Raw genomic sequence first — 25138 nt, 5'->3', positions numbered from 1 at the left:
CGTAGCAGTCGTCTTAAAACCATCAATTCTATACTGGAGGTGTGTGCCTCCTCAAGAACGCTGATATTTGTGCGCCTGTCTTGCCAAGTTATTTGCAGTATTCTCCTAAAAACGCAGATGTTATTGTTCCAGCTTCTTAAGGTGTCGACTGTAGCATGTCCAAGATTCATATCCGTAGAGTAAGGTTGGAACTACAACAGAATTGTACACAAGAATCTTTGTTGCGATATTGACATCATGATTGTCAAAAACTTGAGATCTTAACTTAGCAAAGGATGCTCCTGCACGGTTAATTCTGTGTTGGATTTCTGAATCTATATTTGCGCTTGATGTGAGGGTGCTGCCAATGTATGGGAAGGTGTTTACAACTTGAAGGCTCACTCCATCAATTGGGACATTGAAATCACTTTGACCTTCCCCAGGGGCTGGCTGGTATAGGATCTGTGTTTGGCTGGTATTCAGTTTGAGTCCGATCTTGTTGTACGCAGGGGAAAAAGCATTCCGGATTATCACAAGCTATTCTTATGTCTGAGCTACTACAGCATTATCATCAGCGAACTGTAACTCAACTAACGCAGCAGAGAATGTCCAAGTTCTGCCTTTAAACGGCTCAAATTAAAAAGTTTACCATCTATCTTGTATGTTATGTGTATTCCTGGAGGGATATCATATCTGACAAGTTCCATGACAGCGGCAACATACAAGGAAAACAAAGTGGGGGCTATCACACAGGCTTGCTTAACACCGGTATTGATATGGAATGGCTCTCCAATAGCACCATTGCCAATGACAGCTGCTATCATATCAGTGTAGAGCAATTTCAATATAGCAATACATTTCTGCTTAAAACCATATAGAGCTAAACATTTTCACAAAGCTGCTCGGTCCACCGAGTCAAATGCCTTAGTAAGATCAATAAAAGCAATATAAAGAGGTCTATTTTGTTTTCTACATTTTTCCTGAAGTTGACGAGCTGTGAATATCATATCTGTGGTTCCTCTAGAAGGCCTGAAGCCACACTGACTCTCAGGAAGTATTTTCTCCACGAAGGGTATAATACGATTTGCCAAGATTCGAGCAATAAGCTTTCCCAGCATCACAGTATGGATATTATCCGATAGTTATTGCAGTTTGTTCGATCCCCTTTCTTAAATATGGGAACTACCAGACGGCCTCTGAAATCAAGAGACATTTCTTTAGTGCTCCAAATTTTGACAATCAGTTCATGCATGTGTTATGAGTTCCTCATCACCTTCTTTAAGAACTTCCGCTGGTATACCATCAGGACCAGAGGCTTTGTGACGCTTTGCTTGATTGACAGCATGCTTAACTTCATCTAGTGTTGGCGGGGAACCACGTTCTTCATTGATGGGAGCTTGTTTTAATATATCATGCACTTTTCATCAATAATCGATTCCTGGTTCAAGAGGTTTTCAAAATGCTCTTTCCATCTATTCATGATGGAGTATTGATCTTTCAAAAGTGTACTCTTGTCGCTGGACCAAATGGGATTCCTCCTAAATGTGGTGGGACCATAAACTGCTATGTCTCTTGGAAGAACTGTCGTGAATCTTTATCTGCTAGATATTGCAACTCTTTTGCCTTTGCTGTACACCACGCATTCTTGATCTCACGGGGTTTTCTTTGGACATTTACTTTGGCAATACTTACGGCTTGTTTCTTAAAGTGGGAGTTCATGTCCATTCACCATGCTTGCAAATCTTTTCTCTTCTCTGAGATCAATGCTTCAATTTCATCATTTTCATCAAACCAGTCCTGTTTTCTGGTCTTGTATCCTACTGTTTCTTTGCAAGCATCTTGAATAGCGGTCTTCAGACTCTCCCATTGTTGTGTCACATCAGACTGATATTCCTTCGGCAAAGTCCGATGAAGGAGCTCTCTGGATTTTGACATTTTGAATTAGTTTCGGTATTGCCAAACCTCTCGGTGTCAAAAGTATGTCTGCAGCTCTTCTGTTGTTTCCTCCTCTAGGTGGAAAGTGACAAAAGCATCACTGATCTAATAAGTCCGTGATCTCCCAACAGTCATCAGCTCCCGTCATTGCTTTGGTGTCCGACTCGTTGGCTGAACGGTCAGCGTTCTGGCCTTCAGTTCAGAGGGTCACGGGTTCGATTCCCGGCCGGGTCGGGGATTTTAACCTTAATTGGTTAATTCCAGCGGCACGGGAGCTGGGTGTATGTGTATGTGTTGTCTTAATCATCACGACGCGCAGGTCGCCTACGGGAGTCAAATAGAAAGACCTGCGCCTGGCGAGCCGAACCCGTTCTGGGATATCCCGGCACTAAAAGCCACACGACATTTCATTGCTTTGGTGATTATAACATCGCGTACATCTTGCTTGCGGACGATTACATAGTCAATGAGGTGCCAGTGTTTCGATTTAGGATGCAGCCATGACGTTTTGAAGAGATCCCTTTGGCGAAATATGGTATTGGTGATTATCAATCCATGTTCAGCACATTTTGAGAGGAGTCTAATACCACTGGAGTTTTTACTGCCAACTCCCTCCTTGCCAATGTCACCATTCCATACTTTGTGGTCCTTTCCCACTCTGGAATTAAAATCACCAGGCAAGATGATTTTGTCTAGGCGATTGATGTTTGATAGGATGTAATCCAGATCTGAATAGAATGTTTCCTTGATGTCATTATCAGAGTCTAATGAGGGGGCATATGCGCAACTTACTGTGGCTTGCTGGTCGTCATTTAATCGAAGTCTTAATGTTATGATGTGTTCATTATGTCCAGTTGGAAGCTCCAGCAGGTCTCTGAGAAGCTTATTCTCGATTGCAAAGCCTACTCCGTGTACTCTGTGTTCGTTGGTAAGTTTACCCTTCCAGAATAAAGTGTACCAAGCACCGTTTTCATTTCGCTGACCTTCAGCAAGGCGGATCTCCTGGAGTGCTGCTATATCTATATTATATCTTCGTAACTCTCTACCCACAAGGCCCGTTCTCCTTTCGGGTCTCTTATTTGAAGGGACATCATTAAGTTTTCTTAAGTTCCATGTAGCAAAATTTAATTTCTTTCTTGTTCGACCACATTGAGGTGATACCATTGGACAAGGCTATCCAATTAGTACTAGAAATGGTTGACTATATTTAGGGCACCTTTACTAGCCCCTTCTCCATGTGAGATGAGTGAGCATAGTGGACCCTAAATAGTCGTAGATGCAGCAACCGAATTGCTCTACAGCCACAATCCTAAGCAAGATGACCGAACACACATCTACCGCCTACGTGCCACTTTATCACTAGAAGCTTCCAGACATCACCATCCTGCCCCCGTCGCAACTTCCTGATCGCCACAGGACTTTTGGAAGAGTCAATTTGTTGTTGGAAGACTGCTGTGCGTGAGGTTATTTTAGAGTGAGAGTGTTGCTGCACTTCAACAAACGCACTGTACTTGATGACTAAGGAACTGTTTTCAATGGCAAGCAGATGCAAGATAATTGAAGGGTTCCTAGTCACTGCAACCTTCGTCCGCCATTCCAGCCGAGGAGGGATTTACTGCCCTTACGCCTGGTCCGTCGTTGAGGACTTTCTATGCCGTTGACCAAATATGGTTCATCCGCCTTTAGGGGAAGTTTTCCGCCCCAAGGGCAAGAAAGTACCCTGAACTATGATGACTTTATGTGTTATTTCCTACCCAGAGGCTTTGTCAAACCTACTAAGAGAGAGCTCATCCGCCCATAGCCGTTGATTCTCCCCTAGTTTGCCAGGTTTGGTACTGGCCGCCTGACCATCGGCCAGACAGTCGCAGGTAGTACTGTCTACTGTCACACACGGTAGCAGGATGTTCCTAACCTGACTCACATTACGTAAAATAGGCCACTATGAAGAGAGGTTTTTTAATTTGTCAAGAAAAGTACATTTATTGCGAAACTTAGTAAAACGCAGAATGAAATAACAAAAGAGGTAGGTAAACAGAATTCATGAATTTACAATGAACTTAATCCATCCATGTACTACTGCCAACATGTCTTTTTAAATACCTTTTCATATATAGTGTCCCTGAGATCACAGGGCAACGAATTCCTTGTTCTAATTGTACTAACAACAAACAATGATTGTAGAGGATAGATCTGTGATTTGGCGTTTTGGGGATTGCAGCCAAAAAATTCGGTTTTGCATCGAACGTGAGAGAAGCATCTTCATGCAGAAGAGAAAATTGCTTGTCAACCGCAAACTACAACTGAGCCTCAGGCTCCGTTTTGTCCGCGCCTACATCTTTTCAACGTTAACATGGGAAAGGTGAAGAAAATGTCCAAACTGACAGATTAGTTTAATTAACGAGAAACAAAGTAATATATAACTAAAACTTGAAGTTAAACACTTAACAATTACTCTTAAACTACAAAATAGTTCTTAATTGGTCAACGTCACAGTATCGAAATCTTTAAAAAAGAAATTCGCTTCGCACATAATTAGCACGCAATAAGTAAGCAATCAATAAAGAGTACAAACAGCGCCGGGTAATATAGCTAGTACTATATATATCTAACCCCATGGCACTACAGCCCTCAAGGGCCTTGGCCGACCAAGCGACTGCTGCTCGGCTGGAAGGTCTGCAGATTACGAGGTGCCTTGTGGTCAGCACGACGAATCCTCTCGGCCGTTATTCTTGACTTTCTACATCGTCTAGTACTATATATTACACAAAGATTTCAAGGCAGTGAAGCAAGCTACTAACTAATAAGTACCAACACTACAATTATGCTACTTAGGCGTGTCATAATTATAAAATAAAAATCTGACTGAAACCATAGAAATGTAAATACGCAAATATGTAGGCTGATTATTATTATTATTATTATTATTATTATTATTATTATTATTATTATTATTATTATTATTATTATTATTATTGATGGTTCATGGTTTGGGTTACTGTAGTCATCTCCTAGTTCGTGAACCACGGGAAACAGCTGAGTGGTCTAGTAAGTGGTTTTGCGGGTCGGGATACCAGTTGCTATGGAATGGGAGTGGGCATCTCGGACATATTCTGAGTCGTGGCCCTCCTTGTGCTCAGGCGGCTACGACTATACAATTCACCGGTGGTCCATAACCCGTTAGAGGAGAGATACTCACTTGAACAATGTGTAAGTAGGGTAGCATCCTGCTTCATGAATTTACCGAGCTCAGAACATTTTAGGCAAGCCTCGCAATTACGCGAGTAACGGAGTCTCACTCCCATTTGACAGACGAGGAACTCATTGGAAACAACTTGGCGAACGAAATGGAATTCGAAGTCGAGCTATCAATATTAATGTGGCTTATGGGAGAAAGAAAGTAGAGCTGGCTGAGTCAGCGAACAGGATGCATCTGGATGTGCTAGGAGTAAGTGATATTCGGGTAAGGGAAGATAACGGGGAAGAGAGAGCAGATTATAAATTGTACTTGACGGGTGTTAAAACGGGAAGGGAAGAGTCTGGAGTAGGGCTATTCATCAGGAACACTATTGCACGCAACAGAGTTTCTGTTGGGAACGTAAACGAACGGATGATGTGGGTTTTTTTGGTAGCTAGAAGAATTAGGACGAGAATTGTCTCAGTGTATTCACCATGTGAGGGAGCAGATGGGGATGGAATTGATAAGTTTTATGAAGCGTTGGGTGACATCGTAGTCAGGGTCAACAGCAAGGATAGGATAGTGCTAATATGCGATTTCATGCCAGAGTTGATAATCGAACTGAACGATACGATTGGTAAATATGGGGAAAATATGGATGCTAACAAGAATGGGACTTCTGTGCTAGTATGGGTTTAGAACTTACGAATACATTCTTCAAGCATAAGGCTATTCACCGCTACACATGGGAAAGGAGCATAATAGTCTATTTTTAACCCACTTCGAATTCAGGAAATCTGTTAGGAATGTACGGGGTTTTCGGAGATTTTTCGATGAAACAGACCACTATCTGATCTGCAGTGAGCTAAGTATTTCTAGGCCTAGGACAGAGAAAGCGAAATCTGTCTGCAAATGAATAAAGGTAGAAAATATCCAGGACGAGGAAATTAGACAGAAGTACATGGTTATAATTAGTGAGAAGTTCCGAACTGTGAACAGTAAGCAGGTTCAGGATATACAAAGAGAATGGGTGGCATACAGGGATGCTGTAGTAGCAACGGCAAGGGAATGCCTAGGAACAACTCTGTGTAAGGATGGGAAAAGCGAACATCTTGGTGGGATGGTGAAGTGAGAGCAGCCTGTAAACGTAAAAAGAAGGCTTATCAGAAATGGCTCCAAAGAAGGGCTGATGCATGCAGGGAATTGTACAAGGGGAAAGAAACAGAGTAAAACAAATGGCTGTCGAATCCGAAAAGAATTGCTATATTGTTTAAATATTATTTGTACCATCCACCAACCCGGTATGTCTTAAGCATTGGAGACACAATATTTTTTTAAAAAATAAAATAATGTAATTAATGCAATTTATGTAAAAACGATATGTGTTAATAAATATTCTTAATCTGCTTTTGAATAAATGGTTTTAAAAACATCTAGCTATTGAATTAATAAACGCGACGAAGCCGCGGGTACATGCTAGTGATCTAATAAAGTTATAAAGTGTGAGACTATTATTAAAGTACACCTATATTCTTACTAATGAACTAAATGACTAACAATTAATTTGCACACATTTCTTTCTTTCTTTCTTTCTTTCTTTCTTAAATCCGTTTACCCTCCGGCGTTGGTTTTCCCTCGGACTCAGCGAGGGATCCCACCTCTACCGACTAAAGGGCAGTGTGTCTGAGCGTGAGACTTTGGGTCGGAGGATACAACTGTGGAGAATGACCAGTACCTCCCCCGGGCATTATCACCTGCTATGCTGAACGCTTGTGGGGAGGGGTGCGGTTGAGGAGATTGGAAGGGATAGACAAGAAAGAGGGAAGGAAGCGGAAGTGATCTTAAGGTAGGTACCATCCCGGATTTTGCCTGCAGGAGAAGTGGGAAACCACGGAAAAACACTTCGAGGATGCCTGAGGTGGGAATCGAACTCACCTCTACTCATTTGACCTCCCGAGGCTGAGTGGACCCCGTTCCAGCCCTCATACCACTCTTCAAATTTCGTGGCAGAGCCGGGAATCGAACCCGGGCCTCCGTTATTGGCAGCTAATCACACTAGACACTACACCACAGAGGCAAGGAAAAGTTCTCTCAGTTTAAATTACCGAGTTGATAGGGTGAAAGTACCTCACGGTAATTACTATAAGTAATTATGTGTCGAGGGAAATGTTCGATCAGTTTTTTCCACGTACTTTAAAATAATTTGATAAAAGTCTACATAATTAACTGATAGAGAATCTTCCACCTGTTTTACAATACCAAATGCAGGCCAATGATGATTGATTGATTGATTGATTGATTGATTGATTGATTGATTGATTGATTGATTGATTGATTGATTGATTGATTGATTGATTGACTGATCCGGTTTTGAAACGGAAATTACAGGTAATCACAGGTATTAAATGCTGTATAATATTGGTAGGTCTTATTTCATTCAAGTCTGAACGCTAAGATTGTGAATTTTAAGACTTACGCGCATGAGTTTGGGACACAACATGTAACCTGCCGTCACCAGCGCCTTCTCTCCGGTCAGTGTGTTGCTGAAGTGTGTACCAGCCTTGAACAGATCCATGTCTGGGTTCTCGTACGCGTTAATGCTGATGCCGTATGCAATAGAGGATATCACATTTACTGAGAACTTGCTGTAGAGGTCCCTGAGGTCGACTTCCAAGGCTTCGTTGCTGGATTTTCCTTCAACACAAGTGAAGACAAAATATAATTGGCACAACGTTCCTTAAGTTGTTCAAAGCAAAGTTATTTTCTTCTTGCAAGGGAATTGTTTGGGTAGGACCAACCGATTGTGATGAAACTGGGTAAGATAATCAATTGAGGCGTCATAAATATAATGATTTATTTATTTATTTATTTTTTATTTATTTATTTATTTATTTATTTATTTATTTATTTATTTATTTATTTATTTATTTATTTATTGTGCTTCAGACAGATATATACTTAATGGCGTGAAACACATAAACATATAATATTACATTAGATAAAAACAAATATAAAAATAATACAGAAGACATTTTCGTACGGTACTTAAATAATAATTATCTGCTTTAGTTCTAAATGTAACGTGGTGTTTCGAAGGCATCCATTGGAATCAACATGGAAGGATCGTCAATAAGTACATTCGAACATCGCTGTAAGCCTGCCGTTGTTGCATGGAATGCCCACAGCATAACAAGATGTGTGATTCACGAATAGAAATCTGGCAGTTTGCTCGTTTTTGCCAGAGAATATTATATTCACAGCACACACATTTGTATACAGAATATGTAACGGCAAAATTTCAGGAATGAATCCATCATATTGTACCCTTAATTAGCCCTGCTGTTAAAGTTCCCAGACGATATTTCCTGAACACGCGTTTTGAGAGTTTATTAACTTCGGATTGTCCGGTTCCATGGCTAAATGGTTAGTGTGTTGGTCTTTGGTCACAGTGATCTCGGGTTCGATTTTCGGCAGGGTAGGGAATTTTAAATAACATTGGTTAATTTCCCTGGCACGGGGGCTGGGTGTATGTGCCGTCTTCATCATCATTTCATCCTCATAACGTGGCGCAGGTCGCCTACGGGAGTCAAATCAAAAGACCTACACCTAGCGAGCCGAACATGTCCTCGGACACTCCCGGCACTAAAAGCCATACCCCATTTAATTTCATCTTCGGATTACATTATTTGAATGGTCCCAAAACTACTATTAACTAACATGTCTTCCCTACAACGTGTATGAATACGTTGGAACACGGCATGGACATTCGTATTAATACAAAGTATGAACATTGGAAAATGCGATTGGGGTTTTCAGGAATATTTAGCAATTATTTTTGGACAGTGAAATTGTGATTAAACTATGTAAAAATCCACAAACTTACTTACTTCAGGATGTGGTATGGGGAATCAGAGTTTTATTTGAACAATCGTTTGAGTGTACAGCCGACTGTGGTTAAATTGCACATTTATTTTCGAGAAATACTTTATGTTTGAGTTATTTACGCACACATTTATACACGAAGATTTCACTGAAATATTCTACACTAAATTGAAACACCATGTCGTAGAGGAATTCGCAAATCATCCGATATGAGATATACTTGGAAACCGAGAAGCCTACGTGGCTCAGGCAGCAGTGCACCAGCCTCTCACAGTTGTTTAATAATTCGTTCTTGATACTTAATCAATACTCATTTTTGATTAAAGAAGTGCACGTGATATTTTACATGTCTAACACATTCAATCTCAACTTGTGTAGATACTAATTATTCTACGTAAAGTAGTTGTAAGGTATTTTCTGGATAACTAATTTTGGAACTTTTAAGAACATTCTAATATTTGAATTGAGTACCATTTTATTTGCATAACAGTGTACGATAATTTGCACGACATATTTAAAATATAATTTATATTCATTATGGTGGTAATATTATTATAACACCATAACAATGTATTGATTGATTAGAAAAATGATATTAAGATTGTTATACTATCAGAAGAGTGCATCATAACAAAGTACGATTTTTGTGAACCGCGTGAGCAAGTGAAATACCTTTGATTTACTTTCAGAGTGTCGTAATGAAAGACTGGTTAATTAGCATGTGTTAATATTGGGTCATAATATGATGAACTGAAATGACGTATGGCTTTTAGTGCCAGGGATGTCCGAGGACAGGTTCGGCTCGCCAGGTGCAGGTCTTCTGATCTGACGCCCGTAGGGATCCTAAGCATTGGGATGAGGATGAAATGATGATGAAGATCACACATACACCCAGCCGGCACAATTCCTATTCTATCCTCGTCGGGCTTCATTCATTCCACCCCTGACCCAGTCGAATGGATTTTGCAACAGGGTCAGGAATTTTAACCATCATTGGTTAACTCCCCCCACCCCCGCAAGGCCCCTGTTCAGCATAGCAGGGATGGGATGGGAAGCTTGGAAGGGATATACGGGGAAGAGGGACTGAAGCGTCCGTGGCTTTAAGTTAGGTACCATGGCGGCATTTGCCTGAGGGAGAAGTGGGATACTACGGAAAACCACTTCGAGGTTGGCTGAGTGTGGATTCCAAACCCCTTCTACTCAGTTGACCTCCCGAGACTGACTGGAGCGCGTTCCGGCCCTTGTATCACTTTTCAAATTTCGTGGCAGAGCCGGTGTGTAAAATGTGTTAGCGTGAAATATTCCGGTCTGGTGTTAGATCTTCAAGGTAAATCTTGCACATTCAAATTTGAGAATAATTTCCATATTCCCCTCTTAAAAGGTAATTCTGCATCATCTTTTGTGATTTCACCTACTCAGAGTGAGATGTCGTTAGAACTTAGACATCTACCTGAAATCAGGCTGGTAGTATTCGCAAGTTATGTCAGTCATTTCCCGATGTATTTTTCGGAAACTCTTGGTGTCCCTGATTTAATCGAATATAAGATCGAGGTGACGGATTCGGTTCCCCTAAGGTTTCCTCCATATAGGCTATCTCAACCTAAAATGAAGGCCCTTCATCGCTCATCTTTCTTGTGCCGAAACCTGAAGGCGGCTTCAGGTCAGTTATTGATTACAGGGCGCTAAACCGTAAGGTTGTATTGCAATCAGTTCCCCTTCCTGATCTGCATTCATGTTTCTCTTGGTTTCGTAGGGCTAATTTCTTCACCCTCCTAGATCTGAACCAAGCATATAACCAGATACCTCTGGCGGAAGAATCGAAATATCTGACTGCTTTCGTACGAATACAACCGCGTGCCTTTCCGGATACCCACGGGCGCAGCTGTTCTTACTGGACCGCTGGACAGGGTCTTCTCCGACATCAAGTTTGAATATCTTTACCATTATCTAGATGATGTCGTGATTTTCTCCAAAACCTTTGAAGAACACTTAACTCATCTAAAGGAAGTCCTAAATCACCTTCGTAAGACTGGATTAATAGTCAAGTTATCAAAGGTACATTTTGCCCAGTCATCTATATCCTTCTTAGGGTATATTGTTTCACCTGATGGAGTTTCAAACAATCATTCTAGAACACAGGCGATTCGTGATTTTAAGCCCCCTAAAGATGTTGAAGGGAATGCTGGATTCATCGGAATGGTGAATTTCTTTATGAAATTCATTCCCAACTTTGCTAATAGGGCGGCGCCCCTAAACTTCCTCCGCTGGAAAGGTGTCAATTTTGAATGGGGGCCGTCGCAGCAAGCTGCGGTTCGAAGACTTGAAGTTCGCTCACTGTAAATCCCTAATCTTAGCAATGCCAGATTTCTCTACGAAGTTCGTCATTCAGACAGACGCCCCTTCATTCGCTGCTGTTCTTCTTCAAGAATCTGAACTTGGGAGGCCGCCGATTGCCTATGGGTCTAGGACCTTACCAGATCAAGAAGCCAAGTACTCCATGTACGAGTTAGAAGGACTGGCTGTCCTGTTGGCTTTGAAAAATTTACGCCTTTATCTTGAACACGTTAATTCCGAATTAGAGACCGACATTCAGGCTCTGAGCTGGGTTTTGTCTAGGCCCAGTCGTGCAGCGCGAATCACCCGTTTGGCTATTAGATCTCGGCGTTTCTCTTTGACGTGCGACACATTCGGCATCAGAGAATGTGATTGCAGATAAGTTAAGCCGTATGTTTTCTTGCGAGGTTGATTCTGTTGACCCGGAGGAAAGCTCTACTCTTTCTATTTCTATACCTCCTATGCTATTTCAAGGTATAGCAAAGTATCAACGCAAAGATCCTGCGCTGGCTCCTATTATGGAAACCTATTCTGCTGAGAAACATGTTGTCACTTCTGTTCTGATGAATCGGGTTCTGCGATGCCCTTCGAGGCACGATCAAAAATGAAAATTGTAGTTCCGGCTGTTCTTGTATCTATGATCTTCAAGTATTACCATGAGATTCCATTAGGGGGTCATTTGAGCATCTTCAAAACTAGAGAAAAGATTAGAGAAATGTTCATTAGGAAGAGTATGGGCGGTGATATTAAGGATATTAAGGAAATGGTTTAAGCGTGTAAATCCTGTTTGTTTAGCAAGCCCACGTTGTCTACGAAAGTTTTCATGGTTGTTTCCGACTAGGCATGCCACCGCTCAGTCCTCTATTTCTTGTCTTAATACTATTTTTGCTTCTTTATGTCCCTGGCAAGATAAAGTCTCTGATAAAGCCAAGGCATTCGCCTCTCATTTATTTCACATATTCTGTTTTGATATATCCATCTCACACGTAACAACGTCAGTCTATTATTCACAACTATATCTAGCTGAGCGGGTTAACCATAATCTTCGATCTGCCTTGATTGCTTTTCATCATGAAGATCATTCTCGTTGGGACACTCCACTGCATTGGCTATCTTTTGCATTCATTTCGGTGGTTCACGAGTCACACAAGTTTTCTCCCGCATCTCTTATTTTTAAGTTCGTTTCTAACACTCCGTTTTCCAATTAGTCGTCAATCAATGAGATTTTTCCAGGAACAATATACCCATATTTTATCAGGGATCTGTCCGCCTCCGTAGCGTAACGGTTAGTGTTATTAGCTGCCGTCCTCGTGGGCCCGGGTTCGATTCCCGGTACTGCCAGGAATTTAAGAATGGCAGGAGGGCTGGTATGTGGTTAAAATGGTACATGCAGCTCACCTCCAACGGGGGTGTGCCTGAAAAGAGCTGCACAACCTCAGGATGAGGACACGAGTTTATAGTCCGACTCGTTGGCTGAATGGTCAGCGTACTGGCCTTCGGTTCAGAGGGTCCCAGGTTCGATTCCCGGCCGGGTCGGGGATTTTAACCTTAATTGGTTAATTCCAATGTCCCGGGGGCTGGGTGTTTGTGCTGTCCCCAATATCCCTGCAACTCACACACCACACATAACACTATCCTCCACCACAATAACACGCAGTTACCTACACATGGCAGATGCCGCCCACCCTCATCGGAGGGTCTGCCTTACAAGGGCTGCACTCGGCTAGAAATAGCCACACGAAATTACTACTACCAGGGATCTGTGGAGAAAGGATAAAATTAACTTTAAGGCCTCTCATGAGAAAGTGAAAGGGAGATATGATCGTGGACGGAGACCCACCAATTTGAAGGTCGGAGATCAAGTCATGGTAAACAATTTTGTTCCTGCAGGCAAGCTTGCCCCCAGATTTTATGGTCCTTGTGTTATTCTGGATTTTCTAACGCCGGTCACCCTCTTGGTGAGTAATCCAGACACATAGAGGATTTTTAGGGTACATCTGTCCCAAGTAAAACCTGTATAAAACTGTGCTTTTCAGTATAGGCCACCAAGTGATGACATTGCCGATTTATTTATATTTCGTTCCTTAGCAGCTTAGAATCGTAAGTTTTCACAAGTAAGTTTAAAAGATGAGGCCTTCTTCCCCTGTTAATAGTGAACATTTTGTATGTATTTATGTTTGGTTCAAACTGTATTTTTTCTTTTAAAATCCTTCCCTTCAGTAATTTCTTTTCCTGTCTGCCATTACCTTCCCCCTGCCTCCAAGCTTGAGCCTGAATCCCCTGCACTCGTCCTACATGCCGCCAACCTTAACTGCACAACCAACATAAAATCTCTGTCCATAAAATAAGTTACTGCTGCCCAGGAATTAATTGTTGCAGTGCCCTGGTTTCATCTGAGGCCATGTCGTAACAACTGGCGAGAGGCACCGGCGCGGGGTAAGGGCCCGCCTCGTTCCGGCCCAGTCTCCTTTTCAACGGCCACCTTGGGCACCATCATCAGTGGTAATGGCTGGGATGCTGTACCACATCCGCCCACTCCATCATTGGGCAGAACTATGATAGTGCTTAGTGACTATCACCAAGGCTACTCCTCTCAAGGTAGCGTGAGGGAGGCATCTGAGGGTACTTGGGTAGGGGCACCCTGGCTTCCGCAGTGGCAGCCGCTATTGCCATCGAACTTGGGCATAACTGACCGGACTTCTACAACATAAATTACATCAAGAATTATTTTCTTTAAAATTCCTTGTGAATGGACTCTCCATTAAGAAATTTTCTAACTTTGATCTCTAATTTTAAATTTTCTAAAATTTCTAAATGCCAAATTTCAAAACTGTACTGACTAGCAAAACCTTAGGGAGTGGAGGTCTGTACCAGTGGTAAACCTTCTCCGTACATTTGAACTAAGCGCCTTTTAGAAGGCCATCTCTGATGTAAACCCTAAACTGCGTATTGGAAGAAGTTTGGAACTTTAATATTCATATGACTACAGTTGAGTTATTTGCCCCCTCTGGTGGGAAGAAGGACAATTAATTTTCATAGGTATGTTGCATTTTCGATGTTTGTTAACCTGGACTGTTTGTCATTTTTTTACTCGTATGTGCTGCATTTGTCAGCGCTACATAGCCTCCTTCCTCCGGAAATTTTAGCCAGTCAGAAATTTTGGTATTTATTTTGTTAGACAATCAAAATTGGAGGTGTGCAGAGGCCATCGGCCTGGAGAGTTTTAAAACGTTCCCCTTTGCTGTAAAAGCTGGGAGCTTTTGGGCCATGTTGCCTTCTTCATCTCTCCAGTCTAGATTGCGTACGTTAGTGGAGGCAGGGAAAAACCTTGCCCGTCGTCGGAAGGCCCACCAGCTCAAGGTAATGAGAGACGTCTTTTAAATATGTGATAGCTTCAGAAGGCTGACTTGAGGGGAAGGTTTCAAAATTCTTTCTTAATGTAAATTTCTGAAGTTTAACATCACCCTTTAAATGTAAATTTTCAAGCAACTCTAAGGATTCTATTATAATCCCTGCTGGGAAAGATGTAACTTAAGGAATAGAGAGTGTTTACCCTCTTTTAAATCCCATTCAACTTGGTATGGGTGTGACTATGATTTTCTAAAACTTTAAATCTTAACCTTATTTTGGAACGTATTTTCACCATCTAATCACCCTCTGTAGTATAGGCTTAGCCTCTGTAACTTCGCACCTTAAGCCCAGATAGGATCTTAAGTGTTCCAAAGTATATTTCATAAAAGGAGTGCAAGTGTTTGGCCCCCTAGCATTTTGTTTATGGCCGATTTCTTAAACCTTTTGTTTTAACCATTAATGCCATTTAGAATGGGCACTTATAGCCTCTGTTTAAAATGTCATTAATTATGGATGAGTGTGTAATAGACTGAAGAGCTGAAATGATAGTGAACTCTGTTTTCAAGGTTTTCTAGTGTTGGGATAAGAAAATTGTGCCTTGGAGAAGCTAGATTGCAGTAAGTTTTGGGAGTTCAGTCTCCTGGAGTATGAATTGAGTTGAGCAAATGTGCTCTTTGAAAATGTGTAACTTCGAGCTACAAGCTCATTTTGTAACTAAATTCTAACTGTGAGTCAATGTTGTGATCAGATCTGACGAGCTAACCATTTGTCTATTCAACCGTTATTTGGTGTTGTTCATAAAAGTTTAAAATCAGAAAAAAAGAAGAAAGGAAAGTAATATAATTTCAAATGTTGGTGTTTTAAATTATGCTCTCATCTTTTCTGTGTCCACCCATTCAAGCCCGCACCTTCTTACACCTCTGCAACCTACGATATCCCCGTGACAATAATCATATTAACCATAACAAATAATAGTAGTAACAACAATAATAATAGTAATAATAATAATTCCCACAGGGGATGAACCTTCAGAGAATTCTGAAGACAACTATAGACTGCCAGCCACGTCACTTCACAACTAGCCTCGGAAAAGTAAGGACGAAACCGCAACATATTTTCTTAATGTTTACGTGCTAATTCTCTCATATGGAAGAGAAACTAAACAGATAAGGGTTGTTAGGGATGACATTATACTAGATATAGTACTGAATAATTTTCAGGATTTTGAGCTACTGCAAAAGTACCTCAACGAAGTTGTGAGATGGGCTACAGATTATATTTTTATGGTAAACTGAGTGGTCTGTTTTTAAGTAGAGGAAACGTCTCTTCAGTTTTTATTACTGCGTTGATGGAGCGAATGTACCCTATGGGAACTATTGAAAGTACTGAGGTGTTAATATAAGGAAAGATCTTCGTTGGATTAATCATATTAATGATGCTGTAAGTAACGGTACAGATCTCTTTCTATGGTTATGATGGTATTTAATGTTGTAGTCAGGATGTAAAGAAGAGGGTATATAAGACTCTGGAAAGACCTCAATTAGGGTATGTTTCCGGTATGGAATTAATTGACAAGAGAACTGAAAAATATCAAAAAGGAAAGCATCACGCAATCTTCTGGGCGATTTCAGACGAACGGGTAGGGTTATAAAAATGTTACAATCTTTGGGCTGGGAAGATTTGAAATTTGATACTCGACTAGGTGGCAGGTTCCGAGCTGTCAGTGGAGAGAGAGCGTGAAATAACATTAGTAGAAGAATTACCTTGAGGGGAGTTTTTAACGGAGGAAGGATGATAATATGAAGATAAATTCAGGGGGACTAATTGGGGTAAGAATTACTTCATAGGAAAAGATATTAGGGATTGGAATAATTTACCAACGGGGACTTTCGATAAACTTCCAACTTCTTTTAAATTGTTAAAGGGTAGACAGCATATAAATTGATAAGGAAACTGCTACCTGGGCCACAGTCCTAAGAGGAGATAAGTTCTAAAATAATAATAATTGTGAGTGGATCTAATCAAACTGATATAGAACCTTTAGGGTCCAGAACAAAGAAAATCGAGATAGGTACACAAATCACGCTGAAAAAGAATAATGCTTTCCTAAAATTATCGGAATTCGTCATTACAACCCCCTCATCAAGCCGGTATCTCTTTATCGTCAGAACGGCTTGTCCTCTGTCAGAAATGTGCACTCACTAAGTTAGAGTAAAAAGGAGAGAAAAATTCATCATAACATATTTGGCTCAAACTACAAAAATGGAATCTACATAAGAAAATCAAGACAAGAAACCTATTCTAAGACAGAGATCACCGACACAATGCGCCAACACAGGGCTCGCTTCTACGGACATCTTCGACGGATGAAAGATTTTCGATGAACAAAACGCATTTTTTACCAATTTTGACCCAAAATACAACCTTAGGTGAATGAAGTTAGAACGGTCGATCCGGCAACACTGGCGACACACAACGCTGCACCTTCGTAGCAGCAGGTTTTGACCACCTGCTCCCAACGTTTGTTCAGTTGAGCATCGTGTGTGTGCCGTGTATGCCCTGTTTGACACAGTGCGTCTTTAGTGCGTTGGTTCTTAACGGCGAACAGGATCATGAACGACCAAAAGATCAATGTACAGTTTTGTTTAAAGCTTGGCCAATTCTATGGTATTTCAACGTTTAGAAATACATCGAAGAAATGGGACTACGAAAAGAAGATCCGCACAAACGAGACCTTTTCTGAACATGCATCGTGACTTTTGTGACATTCCGAGATGTGAAATGGAATTCTTGTGCAAAGTTGCTCGACACAGAGAGCTAATGAAAACCCACTGAATCAATAGAAAATTTAATAAACGCCAAAATGTATAATAAAAGTTACCATCGTCAGTAGTTAGCGAGTTACAATCAACAGCGAGGACACTCTGATAGTAATTAAAGGTAGGGAATCAAACAAATATGGTTTAGAAGAAAAACTAAGTCAAATTTTGTAATATCATTGACTTTTACTTACTAGCCTCATATTGATGAAGTCGTTCCTCCAGATGCTGCCTCGTATAATTGGCACATTCTTGTAGCAGACCAATCTGAGTCCTCAGTTTACTGGAAGTAAACACTGGTGATATATGGCGTTTCATCCTTCTCCAGTCATCACCTGTTACAGTAAAGATAGCATATCAGGATGATAGATAACAATGAGACAACACACTTAAACAACCGAGCAAGCTGTCTTTCTGGTGGGAGTCGTATAGCTTCTTCCGTGCACTCCGAATAAAACGTCAGGAAACTGCTGAAGCCACGCCTGATTCTTTTCCAGTTCTAACAATTTTCTACCCAAGCTCGGTCAAAAATGTTCAGAAATTTTCATAGGATGTCACGAATCATGCCTTTTACTTTAGGAAACCAAAATTATATCGATTTCACTGAACTTTTCAGTGGCTATAAAGTTTTATATACTGAGTGATCAGATTTCGTTTACTCAATGAATGAATTAAGGAATAATAATAATAATAATAATAATAATAATAATAATAATAATAATAATAATGGGGCTGCCTGGCCGAGGCGGTAAAAGCGTGCTCGGTTCGCCCAGAAGGACGTGGGTTAGAATACCCGTCAGGAAGTCGTAAAAATTTAAGAAACGAGATTTTCACTTCCGGAGGTGCATATGGCCCTGAGGTTCACTCAGCCTACACCAAAAATGAGTACCAGGTTAATTCCTGGGGGCAAAGGCGGCCGGGCGTAGAGCTAACCACTCTACCCCATCACGTGCCGCGGTTAACAATGGTGGAAGCCTTTACCTTCCACTCCTCCAAAGGCCTTCATGGCCTGTATGGAGGTGACTTTGTCTTTTGTCTTTAATAATAATAATAATAATAATAATAATAATAATAATAATAATAATAATAATAATAATAATAATAAGACATCAACTAACGATTCAATCATCAATCAGTTATCACGAATCTGCCTTTAATGTTGTCGCCCAGGTGCTAGATTCCTTATCAGTTGTTTACTTAGGCTTTTCTTAAATGATTTCAAAGGCGCAAGCCGGTGTAGGTGGGCGACTATCATTTTCCCTCGGGGTGGTGGCTGGTACCTGTAGATTACGTCGTTAAGTTGTTAAGAGCGGTGTAGGACACTTCCCATGATTGCTTCTGACAGCAGTTGTGATAGGTTATCGGATCCCTCAAAGTTAAAATCTTATCAGCTCGAATTCTGTAGATAGTGGGTTCGAACTCCACTGTCAGCACCCCTGAAGAAAGGTTTCCATGAAGTTCCCCGCTCGTTCGCCACACGTGGGAAGGAAAGGGCGCGGTATGCCATCACATTTGTTGTTCCCTGACTCCATCCTTTGTTTTGTGAGCAGGCGCATCCTTGCTAGCTGTCGCAGTCGTATTTCAGCCGTTCCCAAGAGTGTATGCATGTCTCGTTCTTAATTGTGTAATTAGACATAAACAGTATTATGGCTCGGGCGTTTTCAACGCCAGTGAGTGTCTTTATGCACGATTCATATGTGATAACTAAGTTAGCCCGAGGAGTTTAATCACGGTTTCAGGAAAGATTTACGAGTATAGACGTTCCAAGACAGAAAACAGTTTTTTTATCCTTATAACAATTTTCAGAAAACTGGAAGTCTTCAGCCGAAGAAAAACAGCAGCGTATTGATCTATCCGATGAAAAAGCAGCTGGCATTGGTCATCTTTTGGAAAATTCTTCTAAATTACCATTTTTCGAAGTGGGAATTTCATGTGCGTCTGCGCAAAAGGTTCCTTAATTATTACACTTAAAGCCGAACAAAATAACTGTGGCACATTCTTTTCAACCAGGTGACCCTGCAGGCATCAACCTGTGCATAGTGACACATTTTGTAAGTGTAGTCTGGAAAATGTATACGATGGACAAACAGACCAATCTTGACTTCGTAGATGAAGTGGCCCTCCTTGACGTAAAAATCGGTGCAATCTTCTTTTTTCCTAGCGTTTAGCCCCGCATTGGTGCAGAGTCCGCTATTAAACATGCCATCATCCACTTCCTGCGGTCAAGGGCGTCAGCTTCAGTGATGCGTACAAAACGCATGAGTTCCTTGATGCAGTCCAACCAACCATCGCTTCTTGGGACGATCTCGGGTTTGAGAACCTCCAGGATCAAATTGGAGGGCTTTATGTATGCCCTGCAGGGCTTCGGACGACATGACCATACCATCTAAGTCTTGCTCCTTGCATCTTCTCTGGGATAGGTGCCACTCCCAATAGCATTCGGACATCTTCATTTCTGACATGGTACAGTCTTGCAAGACCCAGTGACCACCGTAACATTTTCATCCCCATACCATATAGAACCTACTCATGCTTCTTAGGTGTAGGCCAGCATTCCGAGCCAAGGTGTGCCATCAGTGGTGAACAAAATCATATGACCAATTTTTGTTGTTGAGAATACGATTCATTCCGTTACTTGTGTGGATGCCATAGTAAACATATTTTTGAGAGAATTAACCGAGTGTGAGTGTTCTTTTCTTTTCAACAGGACTCTTCCACTATTCAAACTGCGAATAATTCCATGGGAGAAATCATTCACAAAGTTTCTCCACAGAACAGAGCTTTTTATAGACATTTGTATCCACCTCGGTCTCCTGATTTATCCACATGCAAGTAATATCTCTGGGGTAAATGAAACATGCCGTGTACAAGACGATTCCGTACACAACACAAGAAGTGAAACATAATATACTTCAGGAAATTGCCGGGATTCCTCTACGTGATCTACAGACGGTGATGAATAATTTCCTAACGAGCTGCTAAAAATATGTGGAGAATTACAGCGGGAAGTTTCAACACCACCTTTCATCATTCGTTAAGTAATGAACTTAAAATAGTCTGTGTTACTGTTACCTTTCCGCTACTTATCTCGCCCTGCACGCGGCAAACGAGTGCACGCTCGCCTGCAGTGAAAACACCACGCACCGGTGTAAAACATATCTCATCAACCCGTAGATTGTTATATATGAGATGCTTACCATTACAGCTTTCATCATGTGCTAATTTAGTCAGGGGAATCCATGAGCGCCAAAATAACCAGTTAAAATGATTTTTGGCACAGTATAATTCAGTTAAGCGGTATTTTTAAGTAAATAATACGTCACAGGCATTTCCTTGTTTCCATTCTTCCCAGCCTCATACAGGTTGCCAGTTCTATCAACTTACGGCTTATATGTTACAGGTGACAGAGGGCGTTGTCGAGAACTAGTATCTAGATTTACCACGTTACACTTGAGATATAAGATACAGAATTACTTCGCTTTCGACTGATAACTATTTGATCTGGAATGCTTACCTCCCAAAACGAACATGGTCTTGGCTATTATGGGATCCACATCTTCATACGCAAGCGAGCGATGACCTGTGAAGTTGTCAAAATATTTCACCATTATATCCTTGATAAGCTGTGGGTCCCGGAGCAATATGAACGGTGTCCTAAATTCAAACAGTCCCATGTATTTCTGTCCTTTGGCCTTATTGTACATGTGCAGGATCATATCTGGGTATGTCATCGCTCCTGTGAATACGGGCCCCACGTTCCCCAAGAAGGGTACCTTGGGAGCCAAGTAAAACATATTCCGTTTGCGGAATGCATCGTAGTTCCAAGTGCCAATAATATACAGAAGAGTGAGTGCTGTGAATATGCCTGCCAACCAAGTCCAAAGAGATGCCACTTCGCTGCCAGTGAACATTCTGCTCCTGAAACAATGCACCAACATTCATATCTATATTCAGTATTTATAGATAGGTATTATATAGCTTATACACACATTTTGTCACATCAGCTGTTAATTTCGTTCGGAACGCACCGGAATACGCCGAAACGGCGTTCCGGCATCTCAGGGATTTTCTTTTGCACAGTGTTTTAAGAGAAGATTGCACAATGAAAAATACTGGAGCATAGTTCACACCGGAGATTTAAAATAGTACTCTACACGTGTATGATTTCTCATTGTTAAGTTTTATCACAAGTTTTCAAATGTCGAAACTTGCGACTTTCATGGGGAGGAGTGGGCGATGTATGGTTGAAAAGAGGGCAAAATATGTGGGTATGCGTTCCGGCACCTAAAATTTTAGAAATTAAGTATTGTATCATCATAGAGTATAAACTGCATGTACAAATCGCTTGCTGAGGACATTAGCGATATAACCTCGAAAAGGCTGTTTCAAGATAATCATCTTAGAATTTTTATAATTTCAATCATTAATTCCTCCAGAACTATTCGACTTACGGTATTGATTTTTTTCTGTGTTGCTGGAATACCTTTCCGTAACAAAGAATAGTGTCCAGGCGTCCTTCAAATTGATGCCTGGGTATTTAATTTAGTTCTGTCTCTAATTCATCATGATTTTTGTGAGTAATCATGATGTGACGGAGAGCAAATATAACGCATAACATTTAAAAATAAGGTGAAATCCACAATTTGAGTAATGAATCATCGAAAACACTACGGTGGAATGAGTAATTACTCGATAAAACAGGAACTAACCACAATAAAAAGAAAAGTCAGTTCACTCTATTTATTTACCGTATGGCTTTTAGTCCCATCAGTCACCTGGAGCAACTATTTCAATTTAACGCCAATGGGTGAACTGCGCTTTTAGGTGTCGGCATATAGCCTACTCCTGTTGAATATCACCAAAGAGTCTGCTGAAGGCTTAACGTCGCCTTCCGCCGGTCGAATTACTATCAACAGTGCCATATGCTTTCACTCCATATGGGCACTGAGGAGAAGTTTTAATTGAGTCCAGGTTATTGGCACACAATGTAATGATTAGAAGTTATACACCGCCACCTGTACTAACATGCCGAAAAATATCCTGGTGGAAATCAAGGGAAAATCAATAAATAATTATTGTAAAAGGAAACAATCTCATGTTTTGAGTTACAATCGTTGAACACAATATTTTAACTGATAATTATGGAGCTAACAAACTAATGGAAAGATAAAGTTTCTAATTGTTTTAAAATACTTTTCTGGTACATTATACCGTCACTGTTGTATTAGGGCACAAGGCAGACCATCCGGTGCTCTAGAGATGTACCGGTAACCAGAGTAAAACTTCGCTTAACACCCGATGTAAAGGGCTAGATCAGGATATTTTTGGCACACGCAACTTTCAGTAACGTGGATTAACTAAATGCTCCTAATCCTCTATTTGAAGCCCCCTGTCGTCGAGGGCGTTAGATTACATCCATGGTATCCCCTGCCTGCCGTAAGAGGTGACCGAAAGGGAGACCAGCGGATCCCTAGCTGAATCTCTCATTGCTTCCATTTACTTGAGCCAGGCTCCTCACCTTCATCGTTCCTATCCGACCTCATTCGATTAACTCTTGCTCTTTTCTGACTCCAAAGGTGTTATGTTTCCGAGGTCTAGAGAGTCTTTCACTTTTACGCACTTCGTGCTCCTTGTCTTTCTTTTCCTAATACGTTCTTTTTTGAAGTTTCGAACCTTTTCCAGTTTTCTTGTGCTTCTTATTAGTTCTAATAGAGGATGGTTACCCAGTTGTACTGTACTTCCTCTCTAAACAGTAATCACCACCAACAACAACTACAGTAGCTATTTGGACTCGTATAGTTCTACGTCTTTTGTCTTTAAATGGATAAGACTGAATATATCCATCGTTACCAGAAGTTGTGGGTACCTGGAACAAATCATAAAGGATATGCGCTGATTTAATCATAGATCTGCTCTAATAATTTGTAGTTAGTGTATTTTTTGAACTGAATACAAATCTTCTTCTCAAAGTAGTCCAATGCAAATGTAATTGCTAATTTGAGTTCACGTATTGCAGCACTTGATTTGGTTCTTTCCTTATGTTGTTTCAAAAGAACTTTCCACCTTATCAAATCAACTGCAGTAAAGAAAGTTTACTCTACCAAAGGCTTATAGAATAATTTAAATAACTTTTTAATAAATAATAAGAGGGATAACTGTGGTGATTTTACAAGGCAAGCCCAGTCAAGTATAGATTCATGCCATTTTCCAGAAAGAGAGTTACATTCAAATTGTTAAAATTAATACAGATCAGTTTCTGAGTAATATTTCAGTTTAGAAAGACGTTCTTTCAACAGACATTCAGTGAAAATGATAGATGATTTTAACATCTTAGATCCAGATTTCTGGCCCGCACATGTCAACATACTACACTCATGTTCATAAAACCAGAACACCTTGAAAGACTAGAGATAGGAGGTTCATAGAGTACATGTGCATTAGTATATTCTAAATGATTAGCATTTGAACCACGTCAACCCTCAGGTTCAAGGTCCACATGGATATCTCGGCGCACCACCACCGACTGGTAAAATGTGCCTGCGGCTCTCGTCACTATAAACCGAAGGTAATGGATCAGTGTGACTTGAGCAGACGTGCAGGATACCTCGCAGACGTATGCGAGAACCGTACCGTCCAATGAGTGAGTTTGAAAGAGGGCGCATTATTGGCATGAGAGAACGTGATGCACCCATCCGGGAAATTTCTGCTCTTGTGGGACGAAGTGTTTTGGCAGTACAACGGGTGTGTACAGAATGGTTCACAGAAGGCCGTAGAGCACGACGAGATGGGTCTGGTCGCACCACCCAGACTACCCTCCGAGAAGATCGACACCTCATCCGGATGACATGGCAGGACAGATCTGCGTCCTCATCGGCTCTGGCGCAACAGTGGAACAGTGTAACACATCGTACACTATCAGGAGTGACAGTCCGTCGTCGTTTATTACGGTCTGGGTTACCGGCGCGTCATCCACTTATCCGCCTACCTTTCACTAATGTGCATAAACATGCTAGACTGCTATGGTGTGTGGAATGACGTCACTGGGGACAGGAAAAGAAGAAGAAGTATTTTCGGATGAATCCAGGTTCTTTTTGTTTGAAAACGATGGCCGCATTTTTGTTCGCTTCAGACAGGGTGGAGAGGCATCACATTGACTGCATTCGCACAAGACATATAGCGCCAACTCAAGGCCGGCCTTATGATGTGGGGTGCTATTAGGTACAAGCACAAATCACAGTTGGTGCGTGTCCAGGGCACTGTGACCAGTTTGACCTACGTGAATGACATTCTTCCTGCACGACACCCCAGACGCCATATTTCAGCAGGACAATGCGCGACCACGTGTTGCTGCACGAACACGAGCCTTCTTGTTGTTACAGGATGTCAGACTGTTGCACTGGCCCGCCCGATCACCGGACTTGTCGCCAATCGAAAACGTGTGGGATATGGTGAAACGACGGATGCGGCGCTGTGACCCAGTGACAACCACCAACGATTAATTGTGGAACCAGGCCAATGCAGCAAAGATGGCGATACCCCAGGACGCCATTCGCTCCTTATACGCATCGATGCCATCACGCATGCAACAAGTCATCAGTGCCCATGGAGGACCCAGTGTCTACTAGGCAAGAGGACACTTCCTGAACCTAGGAGACTGAAATAG

General features: G+C 41.4%; 1 protein-coding gene across 1 annotated transcript in view; it reads right to left on the bottom strand.

The window, feature by feature from the left end:
- LOC136875944 (cytochrome P450 9e2) overlaps positions 1-25138 on the bottom strand; it is a 152545-nt gene that overhangs the window by 52882 nt on the left and 74525 nt on the right. Inside the window, exons 4-6 of the mRNA XM_068228271.1 lie at positions 20990-21393; positions 17670-17810; positions 7566-7783 (exon numbers count right to left, since the gene is read on the bottom strand). Of these exons, the coding sequence (XP_068084372.1) occupies positions 7566-7783; positions 17670-17810; positions 20990-21393 (763 nt within the window). The remainder of the gene's footprint in view (positions 1-7565; positions 7784-17669; positions 17811-20989; positions 21394-25138) is intronic.

Source organism: Anabrus simplex, chromosome 6 (genome assembly GCF_040414725.1).
Source record: "Anabrus simplex isolate iqAnaSimp1 chromosome 6, ASM4041472v1, whole genome shotgun sequence".
Classification (NCBI taxonomy): domain Eukaryota; kingdom Metazoa; phylum Arthropoda; class Insecta; order Orthoptera; family Tettigoniidae; genus Anabrus; species Anabrus simplex.
This window is presented reverse-complemented; position numbering and strand designations above follow the sequence as displayed.